Consider the following 20,643-nt stretch of genomic DNA (forward strand, 5'->3'; position numbering starts at 1 on the left):
AGCTCACAGGGTGTGGACTCGTTGGAGGAAGTGCATCACTGTGGGGGTGGGCTTTGAGGTCTCTTGCTTAAGCTTTGCTCAGTTCCCTCCCCACCCCACTCCTGTCTACTGCCTACTGCCTTCTGATCAAGATGTAGCCCTCACCAGGTCTGACTGCAGCCACCTTGCTTTTGGCCATGATCGTGACGGACTGAACTGTGAGCCGCCACATCAGTGATCTGCTTTCCTTTGTAAGAGTTGCTGTGGACATGATGTCTCTAAAGAGCAATAGAAACCCAACTAAGACAGCAGCACATACGAGGCGAAAAAGTGTCAGAACAGGATTGTCACATCTTCAGCCAGAAAAGAGAGAAGGGGAGAGAACGGTGAGTGGAGGGCATGGCAGGAAGGGCAGGTCAGACCTCGATGGGTACACGCCCAACAACCTAACGTCCTCCCGGTAGATGCTAACTCCTGAAGTCCCATAGCTCCTCTTGGTGCTCCGCTTGCTGAGGTTTGGGAAGGTTTGGGATCTTCTTCTAAATCCTCCTTTCATCCCATGCAATTCTTCAGAATTTCCATTTACTTCTAACCTAACTTGTGTGGCCAAACCCTGTCTTATCACAGTTATGATACAGCTTTATTCAAAGAGATAATGAAGATACAGTTGTTACATATTTAATTTCTTCAGTTCATGTTTCTGTATCTACACTGTCATTTCATGTTTTCTTTTTTTAAAAAAATATTTATTTATTTATTTATTTATTTATTTATTTATTACATATACAATATTCTGTCTGTGTCTATGTCTGCAGGCCAGAAGAGGGCACCAAACCCCATTACAGATGGTTGTGAGCCACCATGTGGTTGCTGGAAATTGAACTCAGGACCTTTGGAAGAGCAGGCAATGTTCTTAACCTCTGAGCCATCTTTCCAGCCCCTCATGTTTTCTTAACATCTTAAACAGAATGAAATCTTCTTTCCAAGTTCTCAGTTCATTTCATAATCACATGATTACAGATAAAGAACTCAGTGTTCTGGGAAGGAAGCCATGCACCTACCATAAACCCTGTATATAGGCAGCAACCAGATGATGTGGCATAGATTTGTGCAAGTGGCACCTGTAAGAACATAACATGATTTTCTGTCGAAAAGCATGCACATATGTGCATATGTGGTCATATAATTACATGGATACATATGTTTACCATAAGACAAAGTAGAAAACCCATTTAAAATGGCTGTATCCCACCATATGCCCATCACACCTCACCTTTAAGCACTGGTCTTACAGCCGCACAGAATATGACACTATCTTCATTGCACCAAGGAATATTGCATTATTACTGGAATTATTAATTATGAATTATGATTGGAACTATTGAATGAACATTTATGTAGGGGATGTCTTTCTGATAAAGAATTTATGTTGCAATATAAAAGAGCTCTTACAACCCAGAAGAAAACAGATAAGGGCTGGAGAGATGGTTCAGTGGTTGGGAGTTCTGATTGCTCTTCCAGAGAACCCAAGTTCGATCCTCAGCACCCAAATGGCAGCTCACAACAGTCTGTAACTCTAGTCCCAGAGGATTCAGTGCCCTCTTCTGGATTCAGCAGGCAGCAGGCATGTACATGATACACAAACATACATGAAGATGAAGCAGTCATACATGTAACATTTAATTTTTAAACAATAAAACAATAAAATAATGGGCCAAAGGTACCAACCGGCACTTTACTCAAGGAGGCAGATCTGGGCTGGTAAGATTACTCAGTGGGTACAGGTGTTTGCTGCCAAGTCTCACCCCTTGCATTGGATCCACATTGTAGAAGGCAGTAAAAGACCTCTGACTTCCACACACATCACAGTGCAAAAAGAGAACATGCTCCCAAAATTTACCCTCTGACAACCTGTGTATGTGGCAGCATACATTAAAATTTTCTAAGATATTACTTAATGCTACATGCGATTGAATCATAAATATATTTTTATGGAACTCTGTGTGCTTGCACAAGATGGAGTTTCTCCTTCAGTGTTCTAAAGACCATGTTAATTGAAGTGTTAGGTGTTTACAATGGTGTGTCTGTGGACGGTTGTGGAATATTAATTGAAGATGTCGCATCTGTTTATGCCTTGGAACATTTGTTTAACGATGCAAGGATGTGTTGCATTCTTTTATGTTGTATTTGTGAAGCTGTGTTACTTTTCCTATCTAAAACACCTGATGGGTCTAATAAAGAGCTGAGTGGCCAATAACAAGGCAGGAGAAGGGATAGGTGGGGCTGGCAGGCAGAGAGAATAAATAGAAGGAGAACTCTGGAAGAAGATTGTGGAGCGAGAAAAGGAGGAGAGAGGACATCAGGGGCCAGCCACCCAGCTACACGACAAGCCACAGAGCAAGAAGTAAGAGAAACAGAAAATAGCTTAATCCCAGAGGCAACAGGTAGATGGAATAATTTGAATTAAGAAAAGCTGGCTAGAAACAAGCTAAGCTAAGGCTGGACATTCATAAGAAAGATTAAGCCTCTGTGTATTTATGTGGAAGCTGGGTGGCCCCCCAAAAAAGTAATCAGTAAAAGTAAAAATACAACAACAGGGGACAAACGTGCAAGAGGTAGGATTGTTGTTTACCATCACTACCAAGTCAACGAGTGTTCCTGTGAACATGTTTCTAGAGAGGTTTCACTAAGGAGGGATAATCCCCATACTGGGGTAGCACTATCCCATGGTAATAAAAAAGATATTTGAGTGGTACTGGAGAGATGGCTCAGAGGTCAAGAGCACTGGCTGCTCTTCCAGACGACCTGAGTTCAATTCCCAGCAACCACATGGCTGCTCACAATCATCTGTAATGAGATCTGGTGTACTCTTCTAGCATATAGGTAAACCATCATATATACATATACAGAATAAATAAAATCTTTTTAAAAATATTTGAGTAATGTAAAAAATTAAAATTTTAACTATAAAGAATATTTTCATAAGCAGCTAAGAAATTCAACGCCTAAACTAATTAGAGAGTTTACAGGCCATCCTTTACCTTCAAGTGAGAACCTGACTAGGAAAACAGACACATAAACAGAAACATAGAAACATAAGCAGGAAGAAGCTGGATCGTTGACAATTCCCAGGCACCTAAGTTACCACAGTGGTGACTAGTTGCCAACTGGATGCTTTTTTCACAAAGTCTCCCTATGGTGGTCCTCAGTGCTCTCTGGGCCTGAGGCCTGAGGTAACTGAAGGACCTATTGGAAGGGAAGGTACACAGATAAAGGTATCAGCAACAAACAGGGAGGAAAGAATACGAGCTAGCAAACACGTTGTTCCCAGGAAGATCACTTCTCTACAAGCTTATAACCCACTTGGACCCATTCAGCTTGTGGCTGTGCCCAGTGTCTAAGCTCAGCACATCTGAACACGTTTTCTGATCCACTCAGCCTGCCCACTTTGTATCCCAACTCTGACTCTAGGATTCTGTTGCAAGACAAAACTCTAGGGCCCAATTGGACTTGATTCTGATTTTCAAAAGGGCCTACTTTGAGCCATGTGTTAATGTCATTTCCCAGTAGTCAGTCTTCTTGGCCTTCAGTCTATTGGGAACAAGCTCAGCATTTTTCTTGTCTCATAGCTCATGGAATCCTGACTTTAAGTAATAAAGATTACATGTAAATTCTGCCAAAGTAGTTTTACTGGGTATAATTACATGCCAAAAAACAACAGCAACAACAATAATAATGTATTAAGTATTGTGTATTTCAGTAGGAAATCCAAAGAATTGTATTATACCTCGGGAATGATGAACACTCAGAAACTACATAACATAGATGAGATCTGTCAAATTTTTCAAGGTGAAAAAGTGGGAAAAAACTCTACAAGTAAATATAATGTCTACCAAGAAACCCATTCCTTTGTATAGTAACTTAAAGTTAATAAAAAGCTAAATGTTTGCTTTTTCAAAAACAGTCATTAGTAGATCTAATTAGAATTCACAAGAATCAACAGAATAGTAAAGGTTTATGACAACTTTTATGCATTAAAGGAACCCACACATGGTTAGGTTAGTACGTCAATATCAGCTGATACCCACTCTGCGATACAAATACGTAAATCAATCTAAATCACAATGGAAAGTCTGATAGACTGTTAAGCTAAAAATGGCTAGGAAACTTTCTAGATGTCAGGAATAAAGGTTGAGTAGAAAATTGGAGGCAGAGACTGATGAGGGTGAACAAGATTACAAACTGTGATGGTATCCTCAGCATTGAAAAGACAGAGGCAGATATCTGAGTTCTAGGCAAGCTTGCTGATCTACACAGTGAGTTCAAGGTCAGGCAGGTCTACATATTGTGACTTTGTGGCAAAAACCAAACCAAAATAAAAATTTGTAACACTACAGTGATGCTTTACCAGGGCTAAGTCTTTTTCCTACCAGCTTCTCCAGAGTAATTAATACTAATATAAAATTCAGTTTCCAAAGCACTGACTTTGCTAGCTCACCAGATAGTCTGAAATCCGATACTGTGCTCATGAATGTGATGGTGGGATACGTACAAGCAAACACGAAGAGCACCCTGACCACAGTGTGACTAAGTTGGTTGCACAGACGCAGGAGTTTAGAGGGGATGACTAGTCTGTGATAAGGATATGAGATATGGGAACATCTCTGTCCTTGACCACGCTTATGAATCAGCAAGAGTTTATTCTCCATTGAGGCTCTAAGATGGAACAAAGCCATAGCAAGCCAGCACTTCAGCCTATGGTTAGCTTCTGTGTGCTTGGCTCAAATGATCCTAAGCAGATGTCTGCATGGTAACCGGTCAGGATATAACCAAATCCGCTCAATCTAAGCAAATGTAAAACTGCCTGTGGTTAAGATTCTATGTACTAAGCACACACCATCCAACCAAGCTTCGTTGGAGATGAATTTACAGTTTGAAGAAACGAGCCACTCCAAGGAAGCATTGACAGAAACGACAAATAGAATTTTTACAACAGGGACTAGAGAAGGGACACAGTCTTCTCATGCCGGAATATAACCGCAGTGAGAGATACAGACTCAAAAGGAAAGTAATAAAAAGTGAAAGCAGTAGATGGAAAGTTCAAATCACTTTTCTTTCATCAGTTTATCTAAAGCATTGGTGGTTTGTGATGTTGTGGTCTGGAAATTAACTCTTGAATACAGAGGAATTCTAGATTAGTTTTTCCTCATTGAAAATTCATGTAGAAGGTAGATGTGTTTTCCACGTTAGGTGTTGTTTGTTTCAATTTACTTCAAACTCTAATTTTAAGTTCAGGATACCACATTACACTTATTGCGCACTTGGCAGCTCTTATTGATTTTTCTACAGCACATAAATTGACATTAAAGTCTGGTGCCTTGACAATCCTGTAAAGGAATACCTTTGCTAAACCATGCAGTGTAATAGGCCATTACTTAATCTAATGATCATGTCAACTGTGTTCTGACCAGTACATAACCCAAAGCAAAATAACTACTTATGATTGAAGATTTTATTTATTGGACTTACTAAGATCTGTTATTAGACTGAGAACCAAGGTGAGAATATAGTTATTCCAGTAAAACTAAACATCTTATGATATCACCATTACATAAACAAAGTGATCGTATTATAAAAGTTCAATATTTCAAGTTAGACTTTAAGGCATTTAATATATTAATGATTTCTACCTTAAGCATAAATTATGTAATAATGGAACTAAATGCCTTAAAGTGTTAACAACTTTACCATGAAACATACTAAAATAAATAAGTAGTGGTGGGCATTAATTTGTTCCCTGGTGCAGTTTTGTTTAGGAAATACATAGAGAGCAGTAGTGAACAAGTGGGCTAGAGGAACATGCCAATACTCACAGCTCTTGGGAGGCTGATGTAAGACCACAGGCTTAAGGCAGGTCAGAGAAGCTTAGTTAGACCTTACGTAAACATGAAAAGCTAAGCAGTTTGGGGGGCCTCAAGAGATAACTTAGTCAATATAGTGTCTGCTGGATAAGCAAGAGGACCAGACCCATGTCTGAGCTGGGCGTGGTAGTCCATATGTGTAATCCCAGAACTACAGAGGTGGAGATGCCGGATTTCGACCTCACTAGACAGCTAGCCTTTGCCAACAGGTTAGCTGCAGGTTTAGCAAGAGACTCTGTCTCAAAACATGAAAAGGGGGTGACAGAAGACACCTGACAACATCCTCTGGCCTCCAAACACGGTACGAACATGTGAATACATATCCACATGCCCACACTCACACAAAAGCACACAGACTCAAGCACACATGCATTCACACACACACATGAACACACACACATGCACACAAGCATACACACACGTACACACATACTTGCGTGTTTGCACACACACACACACACACACACATCCTTTGGTTTCTCTCAGGACAAGGGCAGCATGCCTACCCATGCACTCTCTCTGTAGCTAAGGTAGGCTTTGAGTTCCAAATCCTTCTGCTCAACTTCTGGAGTTCTGGGATTACACACAGGTCCAACTAGAGCTGTTAAAGGGTTGAGATGTAGAGTGTAGAGTGCTTGCCTGACTTTAATCACAGTAAAGCACCTCCCTCCCCCCTCCTGCTCCCAAGCCTCTCTCCAAAGCAGTGGACTTCCAAAAGCAGTGTCCTTGTTAGGTGTCCCACATGGAGCTGAGATCAAAGATCATTGCGCATACCAAAGCACTGCTGAGCTGGAGAGTCCTGTCAAGGACTGGGGAGCTTGACCTTTTAACCCAAACAGTAAGAGCAGAATACAAAAACACACTTGGAAGGGGAAAAATAGCATCAGTGTCCTCTTAAAAGATCCTATTGGTGGCATCTATTCGAATTCTGAAGCTTATAGATTGAAAGATAGGATAGGGATCACTTTCCAAATATACCTTGCTCTACTATGCAGGATGCTGAGTTTGTGTTCAACCTGAATGACATAGTGAGGTCCTGTATCAAAACCAAAAGCAATCAACAAAAGGAAAATTCAACATTAACAGTTTTTTTCTAAGCTCACAACTGATAAGAAAATATTATGTAATAGAAAAGCAAGTTAAATTAGAATTTATTTATGTTAATCTTGTTCTTTTATATATTATGTAACTGAAGTTCACAGTGGTAAAATAACTTGACTAAACTTTTGAGGAGACTTAACAGACAAAAGGAGATCAAAGGCCAGATCTCCTGACTGCTATCCCGGGCTTCACTGGGAAACAGAACACTTGCCTGGGGAGATTGGAACTCACAAAGATTTTACGTAACCATGTAATGTTAGTACATTCTAAACACATATTATGTAACGTGACTAAACACATTTTTTTAGGAAGAAAATGAGCCAAATACTATTTAAGAGGTTACTGAAGTTCAACAAATACTTACTGAGGGTTCATTAGTGTTGAATGTTTCAGACATTTAAGGTTTATTAATGAATAAAATGAAGAAGACCCATCATTTTACTGGCTTATATTCTAAGGGGCTTAAACATATTAAGCATAATAGATCTAAGTATAGAAATTATATTACAAGTGTTACAATAAAAATGGGCAGAACAGCTGAGATGAGGGTGCCATGGGGGTGTTTCTGAGACAGGGTCTCTGTGTAGCTCTGGTTAACCTGGAACTCAATGTATAGACCATCAGACTCACCTGGAACTTGTAGAGACCCTCCTGCCTCTGCCTCCTGAGTTCTGGGATTACAGGTGAGTACTACCAAGCCCAACATGGTGGGTGCCATTTTTCACACCAAGGGAAGGATTTCTTTTTAAACAGGGTGATGGGATCAGCCTCATTGAGAAGATAGGAGATTTAGGTATGTGCAAAATGGGTGAGTGTTGAAGTGGGACTCCCCTTTCTATGCTATGAATATGTTTCATTACCGTTGGTTATTAAAGAAGCTGTTTCGGTCAGTGGCTTAGTAAAGCCAGGTGGGAAATCTGAACAGGGATACGGAGAGAAAGTAGGCAGAGTCAGGGAGAGGCCATGTAGCTGCCAGAGGAGAAAGACGCCAGTTGCCAGCCAGAACCTTACCAGTAGGCCACAGCCTAGTGGTGATTCACAGATTAATAGAAATGGGTTGCTTTTTACTTTAAAGTAGCCAGAAACAGGCAGCACAGATTTTTTTTTTTTTTTTTGATTTTTCGAGACAGGGTTTCTCTGTAGCTTTGAAGCCTTTGAAGCCTGTCCTGGAACTAGCTCTTGTAGACCAGGTTGGCCTATAACTCACAAAGATCCACCTGTCTCTGCCTCCCTAGTGCTGGGATTAAAGGCGTGCGCCACCACTGCTGGGCTGCTGCAGCACAGAATTCTAGGCGCTTGCTTGGTAAGAACTGAGGTAGGCGTGAGAGGAATGAGAGACTATGGAAAACAGCTGATGTCTGCTATCGTAAGTCAGGGAAAGGCACATTGAGAGGAGAGATCTTAAACAGAAGTAACTTTGTCAATAAAACAAAAGCTACACATTTTCTATTTATGCCATAACTATGAAAAGCTAAAAAAATGTGCACAGAGGCCGGGCATACAGCTCAGTGGGTAGAATGCTTGTATGTGCATACATCTAGCATGTATGATGTTTGCATACACCTCAGCTGGTAGAATGCCTGTATGTGCATACATCTAGCATGTATGATGTTCACATACAGCTCAGCTGGTAGAGTGCTTGTATGTGCATACATCTAGCATGTATGATGTTCACATACAGCTCAGCTGGTAGAGTGCTTGTATGTGCATACATCTAGCATGTGGGATGCTCTGGGTGGGATCACTAACCCGTGTCAATCAGGAGTGGTGGCATATGTGTATAATCGCAGCACTGGGGAGGCAAAGGCAGAGGACCAGAAGTTTAACATCTTTAGCTATATATAGTAAGTTTAGTGAGTTCAGGGCCAACCTAAAATACATAAAACCCTGCCTCAAAAAGCAACAAAACAAAACAACAAGAAGAAGACAAGTCTGGGGGAAAAGGAAAGAATAAAGTTCTTTTTCAGATTTTTGATTCAATTTCCAATATTAGAATGAAAATGTTTGAACAAAGGGAAGTTGAGGTGGGAATGATGGCCTGGTCCTGTCATCCCAGGACTCGGGACACAGAGGAAGGGGAATGCTGGAAATTTGAGGCCAACCCGGTTAACAAAGTGACTCTCAGTCTGCTCAGGATGATTTAGAGCTACTCCTCCTCCCCTCAGACAGGGGGCCGGTTTGACAGTTTTTTCGATTCATTGGCTAACTGTTCAGTAATTGTATGATTTGAATGATGGGCCTGAGGTCGCGCCCATGGAAACTTTTAAACTTAATTGGCAGTGGAGGGGGGAAGTAGGGAAGAGCTCCAGCCCAAGCATGAGAGTGTGTTAGCAATGCTATGGTATTCTAATGTGCAGCCGTGGTTAAGAAACACTGTTCTGCTCAAAGAGCAAACCTGGTTCCTCCCATTCCTGCCCCCAACAACAGCTCACTTCTCATCAGAACTACTCCTTCCCCTGCTACCCAGAGCCCCAGAATCAGAAATCCTACCTGCAGGAGTACTGGGAACTCTTCCACTAGACTTTGTGAGGAGCTTTCTGCCCCTCTGCGAGGTCCTTCCAGCAACACACAGCACCACGTGCACAGAGACGTTTTGAGAATGGAAGAGGATGGGAGGAGGGTACCAGCAAGGCAGGCAGCAGGTGCTCACCAAACCTGGAGAACAGAGCTGTTCAGTATCCACTCATACAGTTTGGTATTTTTATGATAGAAAAGTATTCTGTCTCAATCCTCAGAAAAGTCCATTTCATACACGTGTGCCTGGATAAATATGTAAGTGAGCTGACTGGAATAAAACAAAACAACAAGAGGTTCTCCAACCCAACCTTCTCCAACCTTCCAATCTTGTTACCTCGGGACAACCACTGTTTAACACCCTCATACCTGTAAAAATATGCTCATGATGCTAATTCTTGATTATTGTTAGTGCCTAAACCCCATGAAACAGATTTAACACATTAAACTATCAAAATTTCTCTACCCACAACACCTAATTCTATCACTATTGTTAGTTTCCCCATTGTTTACATTTGTGATTTTAAAATCTGTTTCAATTTATATTTATTTCAACTATAAGCAATCTATCCTCACCTCACAAGACAACTTTGTACCACAAACTCCTATTCTTCCATGCTCTTTTATATTACTGTGTTTAACACTTGCAACCAGCTCGGTGAGGATAATGAAGAGCTTCTTATTCAAAGGATTGCAAATCTGAGAATGGGCAGGTGTTTACTTTGTCCCTGTGCAAACATTATCCCCTGTCCATTTCTGTCACAAAGCCACCTCAGCTGGTTTTAAATGCAGTTTTACTTCTGTCTTTAAAGTCTACTTTTATGGCAGTATTATCAGGGCAGGTTCTTCAAATATTTCCAAGGTACTATCATAGCGAGGAACTCCTTTTTATTATAGGCAATTACCCTGACATCCTTGTAGTCTTTTGATCTAGATAGGAGGCCTCCAAGCTCAAGCCATTACCTGGAACTTTCAAAGATTTCCCTTCTAAGACTCTGTCCTGTTGATTACAAGTCTTCTGCTAGTCTGATTTTCACTCCCTTGTAGAGCCTTTCGACTCCTGCTTACTCTGCTCTTCCTGAATCCCACAATATACCCTAACGCATGGTTTTGTCTGCTCAGTGCACAATAGTAGGCTATCTGCTTGTTCAGACTGTGTCCTCTTTTTCTTTTCTTTGTTGTTGTTTTTTGAGACAGGGTCTCTCTATATGAAACACTGACATACTGGAACAGTCTATGAACCTGCTGGCATCAAGCTCCCAGACATACACTGGCCTCTGCCTCCCAAGTGCTGAGATCAAAAGCATATGCCACTAGCTGCTTCTTACTTTTTATACATTTTCTTACCATGCATTTCATCCAAAATCTTCTACTCTCACTTTCTGAAAAAAAAAATACATAAAACCTGTTATCTTTTGCTGCATGAGGTGTCTCAATTTTTCTGTTTTCTCTTATCTTATAGTAATGTATACAGCACCCATATAGAGTTTACAAGCTATAAAATACATATCTCTCCTAACTTCTGTTCATCTGTTCCATTCAGTTCGAAAGACATTCAACCTCAGCCCTTCTGAGGTCACTTGGCTGTTATCTGTGTGTTCTACCACAAGCCAGGATCTGCCATACAACAGTGAACAAAGAAATAAAAGTTCTGACCTACGAAACTTTATATCAGAGAAAGGAATAAAACATATTAAAATAACACATGTCAGGCATAGCTGTAGACCGTCTGCAACTGCAGCTTTCTGACTGGGCACACAGCTTTTCGTTCAGACAGTGATGGGATCTTACAGTGTAACTTGGGGATTTTTCTGACTCCTTCCCACATTAAGGCCTCTGCTCTCTTATGATTCTCTTGAGTAACCTGTATGAAACATAATGCATAAAATTATTTTCCTTCTGTAAATTCTCTGCAGCTGAACTGGATTGTTGAAAATTTAACAAAATCTTTTAAAAGGTTTATTTAAGTGGGAAGCCTCTGTGAGGTTTCTGTCCCCCAAAATCAAACTGAGAAGCCAAACCTCACCTGGTCTTCAGCACAGCTTCTATCCTTGTTTTGTATGGAATCATGGATGTTCTCTTAGTGCTTGCTACCTAGGGTGGAAGGCTGAGCTGATGACAATTCCAGCATCATCAGATGCTGACCGGTTTTCTGTCGCGTCCTGTCCTGCAGCCATTAAGTCCCAAAGAATCACACAGAAGTCTACATTAACTATAAACTGCTTGGCCCATTAGCTCAGGCTTCTTATTAGCTAATTCTTATATCTTACATTAGCCCACAATTCTTGTCTGAGTTAGCCACATAGCTTGGTACCTTTTTTGGCGGGACAGTCACATCTTGCTTCCTCTGAGATTGGGTCACAACTGCAGATTGAAACTTCCTCTTCCCAGAATTCTCGTTGCCACACCTCTACTTCCTGCCTGGCTACTGGCCAACCAGTACTTTATTAAAAATAATACAAATGACAGGATAAAAGACCATTGTCCCACAGCAATCAGAGGTAGGCACAGTTGCTTATGGTACCAAGAAGAATCAATTGCCTAGACGACAGCAAATTTGAAAGCCATCTCCGGCTTTAAGTTAATAAAAGAATACCCTTTCTAGAATCTTTCCTGGAGCTCTCTGAGTATTCTGTGATCAAATTACTGGCTTTTCTGAAATGGTCCACTGCCAGTTGCCCAGAGTATACAGAAAGCAACTGCTTGTTTAGAATGACTAAAATACTTGTTTGTAGAAAATGCAAAAACATACTATCTTGGATCTGACTGGCATTCTATAATACCACATATTAAAAGGCATAAACACTAGGAATTGTTTTCTCACAATTCTGACACATTCAAAACAATAGGGGCGGGAGAGATGGCTCAATCATTAAGAACTTTAGGGCAGGAGCTGGGCTCTCAGCATGGACTGGACTGGGCAGCTCCCAAATGCCAATCACTTCAGCTTTAGCGGAGTCCCACACTCTCTTATGGCTTCTGTATGCTCCTGAACCTATGGACTCATTCCTGACCCACACACCCTGTACAACAGTGATTAAAAATATTCGCTAAAAATACGTTAAATACAAACCAAAGTAAACTTGAAATCTGATGTGTCTATTTTTATGCAACTATTGAAAAGCAAAAAAAACTACAATTTAAAAATGAAGCCATAAAGGAAAAATGTATAAAAAGACAACGACATATTAGAATTGTAATCTTATGTGTCACATTGTTGATGCAAAAAATACAGCTGCCCTCTTAAAGGGCACGCGAGGAATTATTCTGGAGCTACCCTGAGTGACCATGGCCTGGGAAAACAGATTTAAATGACCTCAAATTTCATGGTTCAACTGGAAACAGTTTCATGAAGTTTTACAGAACAAAGAAGTCGAGGCACGTTTAAAATACATTGGCATATTTTACTAAAGTGCATCAGACCGGCAGGCAGGCTGGCCAAGGTGCAGGCAGCTTCACTGTAGTCACAGGATGCTGTCTTACCGCATTCTTAGCTTTGGACTGGTGAAAGTCAGTGGTCTGCTGAGTTTATAGGTCCCGAAAGGTATTTTATCTCCTAGTCACAAGGTTTTTAGTACACACTTAGAGGCGGTCAAGTCAATGGCTATTCTGCGATGCTAGAACTAGCCCGAGATCAGGTGATGAGCCTCTGGCCCTGCAGCAATCCCAGCTTTCCACTGGATAGCAGCTATAGCCAGTCAGTCTCTGCAGACACAGCTTCCTTCCAGAAACCGTCCTTCACCACTGGCAATACATTAAAAGTAAAATGAACTGCCATATTGCTATTATTCCAAAGAAAAGAACATAGTTTTAAAAAAAAACTGGCAAATACACTGCAGGCTGAGTTCTTTCTTTTTCATTTATGAGGCAGGGTCTCTCATAAAGCTCTGGCTGCCCTATATAGACAGCGCTAGACTTGAACTCACGGAGATTCACCTGCCTCTGCCTCCCCAGTGCTGGGATTAAAGGTGTGGGTCACTGCGCCCTGCCTGGTTGATTTGCTTAAAAATTCAGACTCCAACATTCTGAAAAACTTAAGAGTGCTTCTTTCAAAGACAGAAACACGCGCGTGTTTTAATTGTCCCAAACAATCAGGGCTTCCTCTTGAAGAACAGCAGGTAGTCCATTGCTTCTAGGGTGTCCACCCCCACCTCTCAACTTTGGACAAATACCAAACAGAATGCACGCCCGGTCCAGAATTTTCCTGCCAATAGAATCGCAGACACCTGGAGGAACTCAAAACACTTTCTAGCTCTGCCCTTTCCCCAAATGTCCCCGCAGGGCCGAGGCCTTCCCCACCCTGGGGACTGTGGGGGCCGCGCTCTTTAAGGAGGGAGGCTGAACGCGGCCAGGCGCACACCTGACGAGCAGCCGCCCGGAGCACCTGTGGTTGGCCCAACTCTCAGGTGCCCGCGATGCGAGGCCGTGGGCTCAGGTGGGTGCTCGTGGCGGGACTCTCGCCGGCTGCAGCCGGAGGGAGAAGCCCCCGGGGCGCGGGGACCCAGCGCCCGCTCCAGACCCGGGGGCGAGCACAGGCCTCGCTCTGACCGGGACAGCAGCGCCAAGGCCCTGCGCGTCTCCCTCCGTGGGCCCGCCCCCCGCCGCGGCTCCACCAATCGAAGGCCTCGTCCTGGTAGGCGGGGCCACGCGTCGCCGACGCAGCGCCCGGCCCCGCCCCTCCCCGTTGCACCGCCCCTGCCGCCGGCCGGGAGGAGCGGAAGCGGCCGTGCGGGGACGGACTTCCCGCGCCGCTGAGCCGCGGTGCAGGACGCCCGGAGGACCGGCGCTTTCCATGCCCGTGTGGTGCTGCCGCTGCTCCCTGGCTGGGCATCTCAGGTGACTTCCCCTCCCCAGCCCCGGACGCCCCGGGACGGGTCGAAGCCCGCGTGTGCTCCTCGGCCGCCGCCCGCTGGGCCGGCGCTGCTCGGAGCTCCGGGGACCCCACTCTTTTCCTGCCCCCTCTCTTCTTGTCCCCGGACCGCGGGAGTGGCTAGGCCGGTGACGAGTCGGTTACGTGGAGATGGTAAATGTGAAAATCCGTGGAGAGCCTCTTCTACGTTTTTACCTTTTAAAAATTGAGGAACCTTAAAAGTTGCTGGCTGGAAGGGAAGTGGAGAAGGAGGTGTCGTGTAGTGACAAGGGATTGTGGCTAAGATGTTAGTAGTTTTAAACCGTGTTAGGGTGGAGACAATTGGGAAGTGGCAGTTTTATACTCAAATTATGATGAAAGTTTCTCAAGGTGAGAAGAATAGTTTTAAATATGAATAAACGTGTGTGTGTGTGTGTGTGTGTGTGTGTGTGTTCTAGATCCGGTACAATTGACCAACACTTCAGAGAATACAGAAAAGATCGAAAGTACTAGAAACTCGATATTTACAGTGGGGAGAAGAAATGTTATGTTTAGTAAGGACTCCGGTTTTACATGTATGGATGGATGTCACAGAATAAGGACATGTAACACTTGGGTTTTGTTTGTTTTACAAAAAAAAAACTGATTAAGAGTTATTTAATAACGCTGGGTGGTGGTGGCACACGTCTTTAATCCCAGCACTTGGAACGCAGAGTCAGGCAGATCTCTGTGAGTTCGAGGCCAGCCAGGTCTATAAGAGCTAGTTCCAGGACAGGCTCTAAAACTACAGCGAAACCCTGTCTCGAAAAACCAAAAAAATAAAAAAATAAAAAAATAAAAATAAAAAAAAGTTGTTTAATAGAACATTAACTTGGGTGGAAAGGATATTAATATCAGTAACCTCTAAGAATACTATTCCTTCTTTACAAATATGAGCCACAAGCCACAGTATTTGTGTCTGTCATCAACACAAATCACAGAGATTATTATTTAATATAGGTACATGCAATGTATATTTAATAACATTCATTGAAGAGGTTGCAAAAGGGCAGTGAGGGGCAGAGAAAGCGCAGACACCTGCTGTAAATGCAGCAAGCTAGGCCTGCCCAACTTAGTTTGTGTTGAGACTTTAAATTCTAGATCCTAGAAGTCTTGTGTCACAGGCTGTTGGATGGATAACGGCTAGACAGATTGTAAAGACCGATTCACCCAGAGTGTTGTAGAGAGAAGCTGGAGTGGAGATTTGAAGCCCCTTAGTAAACTACATTCCTTTTAGAACATACCCTTCTGAAAGCCTGCAGGCACCTCTGGCATACTGTTGAACGGGAGGGAGAAAGCTTGGAATTCACACTCTTGTTGCCATGTGGTAAATACCATATGCTTGTCCCTGTGAAAAGAAACTTAGGGGAGGGAGTGAAAAGTCTTTGCTACATTTTGGTGTTGAGAGAGAAGAAAGCACGCCTAGTATATTATCACCGTTAAATGTATCCTTTAAAAAATACTTCTGGTAGCGCCAGGATTTTTTTTTTGGGGGGGGGGGATGTTTGCCAGGTCCTTCAGGACTTGTTTCTAGTCTTGTGTGCTTCATTCATTTATTTTTGTGTTGCTGGGGATGAAATGCAGGGCCTTGCTAGTGAAGCATGGGTTGGGTTAACATCTGCAGCACAAATGCTGTCTTTGATGCAGCTTTTTGCACCATTTTTTTGATTACAATTACATTTGGGGTTTCTCCAGAGTCTGCATTAATAGGCCTTGTGATAGAATGTCACGTGAATTTTTCAAGGGGAAGACCGTCACACTTCTATTCTGGAAGATAAAATGTGAGATTACTTTTATTTGGCACGTGAGAACCTTTTTCTAGTGTGGTAGTTGTCAGTTTTATAAAACTGAGACGAGTGATTCCAGTTCCCTTAGAATTGAGGTGCAAAGGCGTTTCATTTGTATTTGGTTGTTTAGAAAAGCATTGCTGTGATTGAGCAGAAGTCTTTTTTATTACTAAATATTATGCCTATACTATTTCGTTTAGAAACTTTGGACTGAAGTGTTTCAAAAGCAAAAAGTAGAAGGCTTCCGAAATTATAGCAAATGATCTTTAATGTGTGACAGTTTGGTAATATTTTTGCATGCATGCAAAATGCTGTTCTTTTCTGGTTCCTAAATGTAATTTTACAAAATTTGCAATTTTATTGGTGCCCTGAATAAAGGAACAGTGAATTAAAAAAATAAAAAAAGAACAAAACAAAAACACCTCAAAATAGTTTGCCTTCAATAGAATATTCATCAAGTTGGAAATCCAAGTACAGATGAACAGTGTTTATAGTCCTAAACTTGGGCACCCATGTCCTATAAAACATGCAGCAACAGCAACCCTGTAACTCAGGTGGTGCGTAGTTAGTTACTAGTGCATTTAGATTTCATTAGTGCCTTAGGCGAAACCAGTCAGCTAACCAGAGTCTGGGAAATGTAGTACCCGTGCTTTGCCACACAGAACGATTATACTAATGACTAGAAATGAGGGGTCACCGAGACCGTGTAATCCAGGTAAGCTAATATACAGAGAGTGTAGAGCCACTAGACCTTCGGTTTTTTTTCTCCTCAAGTCTTAGGAGATGTCTGAGTCAAACTTCTTGAGATCCATACCAAATTCAGCAATATTTCAGAATACAAGATTGATGTACAAGAGTGAACTGTACTTGTATACAGCAATATTAGATAATCAGAAAGTGAAATTAACAAAATAGTTCCATAGGCTGGGCAGTGGTGGGACACACCTCTAATTCCAGTACTCGGGAGGCAGATGCATGTGGCATCTTTGTGGGGCCAGTGTGGCCTACAGGTAGTTCAAGGACAGCCAGGGCTATACAGGGAAACCTGTCTCAAAAGACCAAATGAATACAAAAACAAAACAAAACCCAAAATAGTTTGATTTGGCATAAGAACTGAAACACTTAAAAGATCAACAAAAAATGCAAGACTGCACATTGAAAAGCAGTAAGCCTTAGAAGAAATTAGGGTCTAAATGTGCTGCCGGATGAGGTTCCAGGCAGTGACAGGCTGAATATAGGCGGGGCTTCCCATAGATGTGTGTTTTCTGTAGTGACGTAGCTGTCATCCTTTGTATGTGGTCATGGGGATGCAGATACCCGGTGCGTTTCTCAGAATGTCTTCGCTCAAGGCATGACTGTACATGGAAATGTTCCTGGATCCCTAAAGTAATGCTCTTGTGCTGGGTCTGCGGGTCAGGGCAGTGTCGTAAAGTTAGAGGACTCATCTTGGTTATCAATCTACTGCAAAGCCACAATAACTAAGAAAACCTGCCACTGGCATAAACGTAAGCGTCAGTGAGTGGAATGAAATCGAAAGCCCAGAAATCCTTCCATTTCTGGTGAATTAAGTCTGAAGCGGGCTGCATAAAACAGGAAATGGATCTTAGTTTCAGGAGTTGTAGTTCAGTCACATCCCACAAAGATCTGCACAAACATAAGAATAAATATGTGTGCTTGCTGACACTGCACAAAAATGAAACCATAAATTCTTAGATGAAAGCAGTAAATATTTATGGCTGTGACTTATGCAGTCATCTCTTACATACGGTATTGAAAGCACAGCACAGAAGGAAGAATACATTGGGAGTGGTCAGAACTTAAGTGTACGGAAAGGATACCAAGAAAGTGAAGAAATAGACCATCACGATGGTGAGGGTGCTTGCTGCTGTGCCTGTTGATCAGAGGGATCCCACATGGGAGAAGAAAATGGACTCTCAAAATTTTTCTGATTTACACACACCACAGAAGCCAAATAAAATCCACAAAATAGGAGAAAATGTTCACAAGCCATATATCTGAAGAAACTTGAATCTAGAACTTAGAAAAAACTTAAAAGATCATCTGTGCCAAATTTAAAAGCAGGCAAAGGATTTGGGGAAAAACAGAGAGAGAGAGAGACAGAGACAGAGAGACAGAGACAGAGAGACAGAGACAAACAGACAGACAGACAGACAGACAGACAGAGGCAGGGAGAAAGGATAAACAACAAACACGTGGAGCAATGGTTATATTCTTAGGGAAATATACATCAGAGCTACCGTGCGATGCTGCCAGGATAACAGAGAGGTTGTGGTGTCTAATTGGAGGGATGATAATTCTCAGGAGGGCTGGAGAGATGTCTCAGTGGTTGAGTACTTTCTATACAAACATGAGGTCCTGGGCGCAAATCTCCAGCTATCTTGTTGAAACACAAGTGTCCGTGTGTGCCTCTGGATTTGGGGAGGCAGAGACAGGATTCCTGGGGCTTGCTGGCTGCCGCTGCAGCTCAGGATTCAGGGTAATAAGGCAAGAGTGACAGCGGGACGTCTTCCTCCTCGAGCCTTCTGGAGCCCTGATGCACGTGGGCCATCATCACACAGCCTGTGTACATAGATAGTGGACACATAAAGAATAAAAGCGAATACTGAGATATTTTCTCTGAGGCTAGTGTTGATTACAATCAGAAACTGTGGATTTATTGACGGGAGCCTCACAAAAACAGAAATGGACACTAGTTTCAGCTAGTGTTAGGGCAGATGGGTCTCTGCAGACGAAAGGATGGACTGGCCCACAGGGTCACCGGGCTCCTCAGAAGGGTTTAGTGCATTAAATATATCACATTAAAGATTTTAAAAGTAATAATGTGTCATCTGTTTACCTCGGTCTTGGGCCCTCAAATGGCCTATTAGCTTCTGTTCTTAATGTTGAATCTCTTGAAAGCCATTTGGTTTTCTTAGTTAACAGAAATTCTAGAGGACATTTATTTCTAGTTTCCTAACCTGTCTAGACAGTGTGTGTGTACACACACATAGAGTATAAGAGGGCACAGCCAATGAAATTAAAAAGCACTTACTCAGGAATTTTGTAGAGTTACGAAAATATCTATGGGATTATTTTTTACGTCTCTTTCTGGCAGTGACCCGATGAGTTTTCCTAGACTTGTGTACAGGAGATGGATGAGAGGTTCTTTACTGGAGCATGCATGCTTCACCAGTGGCTGTACCACTGAAGATATAGCTCAGCCTTTAGCTCCCGAGAAAGAGGTGGGGCCTATGAGTCCCTGTCCATGACAGGATGTTGTGCTCAATCTTAATGCAGGTAATCAGAGCTGGCCTGAGCGCAGAATTCGGAAGTGGCTGTGGCATCCCAACCCATTCTCTGGCTCCTACATCTGTTCACTCTCTTTCAGCAGTGGTCCTGTTTCCTGGAGGGAGTGATCTAGATATCCCAAACAGGACTCAGCACACCAGTCCCTTACTCTTGAGTCTACAGTAGCTGCTGCCCATTGTAGAAGAAGCTCCTCTGACCCCTCTAGTTGGTAGGCTCCTCAAGAGATGAGGCAGGGAGGCCAGAGCAGTGGTAGGATGGAGCCTAAGCCTATTGGCTGGAGGACTCTAAGGGCGGGGCTTACAAGGAGTCTCTAAGTGGGCAGGTAGAACCATCCTGCTGCTTGAGTTGGTGTGTAGCTAGGTTAACATCTAGGATGAACAATTTCACCATCATTTAGAAAGTCATAATGACACAGATAGTGTGTATTAACCCTTCCAGACATAATTGTTGTTAAGTATGGAAAGTAATTCGGTGATTCTACTGTGAAGTAACCTAAAAAACTGAGTTTATTTATTGAATGAATATGTCAGAATATTAAAACTAGTTTCTAGAGAGGCAGTTGGAAAGTAGGGATTAGAAGACAATGTTAAGGTCTTTCCTACTTGAAAATGTGTAGACCTCATTTCTTTTACCAAAAGGCCCACTTTTGTATAATAATCTTTCCTTAAAACATCCATGACTAGGGCTGGAGCCATGGCTCAGCTGCTAAGAACACTGGCTGCTCTTCCAAAGGACCCGGGTTCAGTTCTCAGCACCTACATGGTAGCTCACAACCGTCTGTACCTCCAGTTCCAGGGGATCTGACACTCTCACACAGACAAAGATGCAGGCAAAACACCAATGCACATGAAATAAAAATAATTTTAAAAAAATCTATGACTAGTTCTGCCTTACAGGTTTATCTGTGTAGCCTTGGCTGTTCTGGAACTTGTTCAATAGATCAGTCTGGCCTTAAATTAAGAGATTTTCTTGCCTCTGCCTCCCAAGGTTGGAATTAAAGTTGTGAGCCTGGCTGAGGAAAAAAAAAGTAGAGGGCAAGCTAGCCCCTCCTGGGCATCCCAAAAATTTACAAAATCTCAGATATAATTTTGTGTGATTGTTAGAAGCTCTTGCTTGCCCTCTCTCTCTCTCTCTCTCTCTCTCT

The 20,643-nt window shown here is 42.5% G+C and overlaps 1 protein-coding gene and 1 long non-coding RNA gene across 8 annotated transcripts in view; one reads left to right on the forward strand and one right to left on the reverse strand.

Moving 5' to 3' along the window:
• LOC126515625 (uncharacterized) overlaps nucleotides 1-14,122 on the reverse strand; it is a 61,714-nt gene extending 47,592 nt beyond the window's left edge. For 3 of the 6 annotated variants that reach the window (XR_007595896.1, XR_007595889.1, XR_007595891.1), the window contains exons 1-5: nucleotides 11,830-14,122; nucleotides 11,542-11,682; nucleotides 11,307-11,379; nucleotides 10,863-10,897; nucleotides 9,492-9,656 (exon numbers count right to left, since the gene is read on the reverse strand). This is a non-coding gene — a long non-coding RNA (uncharacterized lncRNA). The remainder of the gene's footprint in view (nucleotides 1-9,491; nucleotides 9,657-10,862; nucleotides 10,898-11,306; nucleotides 11,380-11,541; nucleotides 11,683-11,829) is intronic. The other 3 variants (XR_007595890.1, XR_007595897.1, XR_007595892.1) reach the window with 3 other exon arrangements.
• A 94-nt stretch (nucleotides 14,123-14,216) lies between these two features.
• Nucleotides 14,217-20,643, forward strand: part of Osgin2 (oxidative stress induced growth inhibitor family member 2) — a 16,086-nt gene continuing 9,659 nt past the window's right edge. Inside the window, exon 1 of one of the 2 annotated variants that reach the window (XM_050164530.1) lies at nucleotides 14,217-14,351. In XM_050164530.1, the coding sequence (XP_050020487.1) occupies nucleotides 14,308-14,351 (44 nt within the window). In that variant the 5' untranslated portion in view covers nucleotides 14,217-14,307. The remainder of the gene's footprint in view (nucleotides 14,352-20,643) is intronic. The other variant, XM_050164576.1, reaches the window with a different exon arrangement.

This window comes from Alexandromys fortis, unplaced genomic scaffold, assembly GCF_014885135.2.
Source record: "Alexandromys fortis isolate MF-2015 unplaced genomic scaffold, M_Fortis_MF-2015_v1.1 scaffold_18, whole genome shotgun sequence".
Classification (NCBI taxonomy): Eukaryota; Metazoa; Chordata; class Mammalia; order Rodentia; family Cricetidae; genus Alexandromys; species Alexandromys fortis.